Below are 3,809 nucleotides of genomic sequence, written 5' to 3'. Positions count from 1 at the left end.
CAATAAGCAACATCATGATAAATGGAGAAAAGATTGAAGTTGTGAAGGATTTCATTTTACTTGGATCCACAATCAACACCCCCGGAAGTAGCAGTTAAGAAATCAAACACCGTGTTCTATTAGGCAAATCTACTGCGAAAGACCTGTTTAAAGTGTTGAAAAGCAAAGATGTAACCTTGAGGACTAAGGTGTGCCTGACCCGAGCCATGATATTTTCAATCGCTTCACATGCATGTGAAACCTGGACAATGAATAAGGAAGCCCGAAGAAGAATTGATGCCTTTCAGTTACGGTATTGGTGAAGAATATTGAATATACCACGGACTCCCAGAAGAACACACAAGTCTGCGTTGAAAGAAGTACAGCCATAATGCTCCTTGGGAGCAAGGATGGAGAGACTTTGTCTCACGCACTTTGGACGTGTTATCAGGCAGGACCAGTCCCTAGAGAAGGACATCATGCTTGGTAAGGTACAGGGTCAGCGAAAAATAGGAAGACCCTCGACAAGATGGATTGACACAGTGGCTGTAACAATGGGCTCAAACATAGCAATGATTTATTTTGAGGATGGTACAGGACTGGGCTGTGTTTAATTCTGTTGTACACAGAGTCGCTACGAGTTGGAATTGACTCAACTGCACCTGACAACAACAACAATGATATTCCATTGGATGAATATACCATGTGTTATGTATTCTTTTTAATACTGTATAAACATTGTATAGGTAAAGTTTGGGTTTTTCATGTTGTAGACTATTAGGAATAATGCTTGGACATGTCTCTTGGTACAAATGTGCATGTGTTTCTGATGAGAATAAATTTAGAAGTGGAGTTGCTGCTTCATAGGGTTTGCACATATTCACCTTTAGTAGATAATGCCAAATTTTGTTCAAAGTAGTTGTAACAATTTACATTTCTACCAGTAGTGTGTGTGTCCTACTTTTGATGAACAGAAGTTTTAGATTTTAATTTATCAATCTTTTCATTGATGGTTGGTGCTTTTTGTGTCCTATTTAAGATAGATTTGCCTACAGCAATGTCACAAAAATATTCTCCTATGTTACTTTCTAGAAGCTTTATTGTTTTACCTTTCACATTGATATCTCTAATCCACCTGAAATTGCTTTTTGTTTATGGTGCAAAGTACGAGTGAAACTTTGTTTTCCCCCCAATGGACAGCCAGTTAATCCTGCACCATTTATGAAATAGAACATAGTTTCCTCACTGCTCTGCAGTGCTACCTTTGTAATAAATCAAGTGTCCATGTATATGTGGTTCTGATTCTGGACCAAGAGATCACAGTTGAGAGTATCAATGGAGATTTAGCAAAATCTTAGTGAGCACCTGCTTAAGTTTGAAAGAGGACTCTTATGGGTAAATTCCAAACATCCTTGAAGTATCTGCTATCTCCATTAGAGCCCTTGTACAGGCGACTACCTATTTGTAATAAAGTTGACCTGATAAAAGATTTCTTGTTGACCATCAAGCTGCAGTTGACCTAATGAGGTCAAGTTTGAGTTTGCCTTTTCAATTCCACATGGCATTTTTATCACTTTGCTAATAGCAACTCGAGGAGATAATTTCCCACTAGTATCTCTATTTAACACAAGAGGATGTTAAGGGAAGGAGAATAAAAAGTATATACTCAGGAGCGTGTAAAGAGCAAGGCTTTGAGTTATAGTAGTTTTGAAAACTCAGATTCTGAAGTCACAATACTTAGGCTTATAACATAATTGTATTACCTAAAAACCATGTGACCTTGGAAAAATTATATAAACCGTCTGTAGCTCATTTTTCCCCCTAGCCTAATGGAGAAAGTAATATTGGTTTCATTAGTACTTACATTGACACGTAGTATGTGTGTAAAAACATTACTATTATTAATTTTATTAATATCATAAAATAAACAGAGGCAAAGAGCAACTCAGTATGATTATGCTTTATCATCAGTGTTTCTCACCTTTCAATAATCTATACTATTATACAATCTTTTCCTGAGAATCAAGGATGATCAAAATTGTGTTTCCATTATAGCTCTGTGTTTGAAACCAGAGGTAGAAAATGGGAAGCTCTCTGTGGATAAGGATCAGTATATTGAGACTGAAAATGTCACCATCCAGTGTGATCGAGGCTATCGTGTAGTTGGCCTCCAAAGTGTCACTTGCTCAGAGAAGAGAACCTGGTACCCAGAGGTGCCCAAGTGTGAGTGGGTAAGTAGCTGTCTTAGTTATTTAGTGCTGCTATAACAGAAATACCAGAAGTGGACAGCTTTAACAAAGAGAAATTTATTCTCTCACAGTATAGGAGGCTAGAAGTCTGAATTCCAGGGTGCCAGCTCCAGGGAAGTCTTTCTCTTTCTGTAGGTTCTAGGGGAAGGTCCTTGTCATCAATCTTCCCCTGGTCTAAGAGCTTCTCAGCACAGGGACCTCAGGTCCAAAGGACGCCCTCCGCTCCTGGCGCTTCTTTCTTAGTGTTATGAGGTCCCTCTCCTCTTTGTTCGATTTTCTCTTTTATATATCAAAAGAGATTGACTAAAGATATAACCTAATCCTGTAGATTGAGTCCTGCCTCATTAACATAACTGGCTCTAATCCTGTTTCATTAACATCATAGAGGTTAGGATTTATAACACATAGGATAATCACATCAGATCACAAAATAGAGGACAACCACACAGCCTAGACAAACTGACACACATTTTTTGGGGACACAATTCAATCCACAACAGTAGCACACATTTCAGGGTATCCTATCACCCCCTAAAAATGGCAGCCTCCTCCAAAGCACTGTCCCAGTCAATGTCAATGAAATCTGACTTTTGTCAGGATTCATTTCTGAGTTGTTTGAATCACCTACAGGAATCAGCACTTTTAATCTTCAAGCACTGTAGTGAGCTGGTTGCGGCAATTTCTAATTCTTTCATTTTATCGCAAGAAGGACAAAGTTCCTTAGATAGTAGGACCCCATTGATCCAAGTGACCTGGCCAACAGGCCTGTATTTTCTACAATAAATGCAATGCTTTTGCTCCATTTTGGATGAGGCCTCAGAACTCTCCCTCCAGTTGTCCCTGAAGAACCCACTGGGTGTCCTCTGCAGCGTGTCTCTTCCCTGCTTCAGCAGCTTTTCAATGACACCTGTCTTAGTTACCTAGAGCTGCCGCAGCAAAAAATACCACAAGTAGTTGCTTTAAAGGACAGAAATTTATTTTCTCACAGTTCTGAAGGCTAAAAGTGCAAATCAGGGTCTTGGCTACGTTGATTCCTTCTGTGGGCCTCTCCCCTAGTTTCTGGTTTCTGCCAGCAATCCTTGGCATTCCCTAGCTTGTAGACAGGTCCTCACATGGCATCTGTCTTCCCCCTGTGTGTGTCTCTGTGTCTATTCTGCTCTATTTATAAGACATCACTCAGAAGTAATTAGATTTAGTACTCACCCTGCTCTGGTACGATGTCATTAACCTAACAAAAGAAAACTATTTCTAAATAGGGTCATATTTACAGGTACAGCGGTTAGAACTTCCACATTTTTTTTTTTAATTGTACTACAGGTGAAGGCTTACAGAACAAATAGTTTCTCGTGAAACAGTAGTACACATGTTCTTTTATGACATTGGTTAACAACCCCACATCAACCCTCTGACTTCTCAACCTTTTTTTTGGTGAAAATACACATAGCCAAAGATACACCATTTCAAAGATTTCTACATGCACAGCTCTTCCAATTGTGCTGTTATTCTCACTTAAGATGAAGGCTTACAGAACAAAATAGTTTCTCATTTAACAGTTACTACACATGTTGCCCTATGACAATG

General features: G+C 39.1%; 1 protein-coding gene across 1 annotated transcript in view; it reads left to right on the top strand.

Annotated features, from left to right (window-relative positions):
* LOC105756226 (C4b-binding protein alpha chain-like) overlaps positions 1–3,809 on the top strand; it is a 21,972-nt gene that overhangs the window by 8,313 nt on the left and 9,850 nt on the right. Inside the window, exon 3 of the mRNA XM_012555212.2 lies at positions 2,035–2,210. Coding sequence (XP_012410666.1) covers positions 2,035–2,210 — 176 coding nt within the window. The remainder of the gene's footprint in view (positions 1–2,034; positions 2,211–3,809) is intronic.

Source organism: Trichechus manatus, unplaced genomic scaffold (assembly GCF_000243295.1).
Source record: "Trichechus manatus latirostris isolate Lorelei unplaced genomic scaffold, TriManLat1.0 scaffold00035, whole genome shotgun sequence".
Taxonomy (NCBI): domain Eukaryota; kingdom Metazoa; phylum Chordata; class Mammalia; order Sirenia; family Trichechidae; genus Trichechus; species Trichechus manatus.
This window is presented reverse-complemented; position numbering and strand designations above follow the sequence as displayed.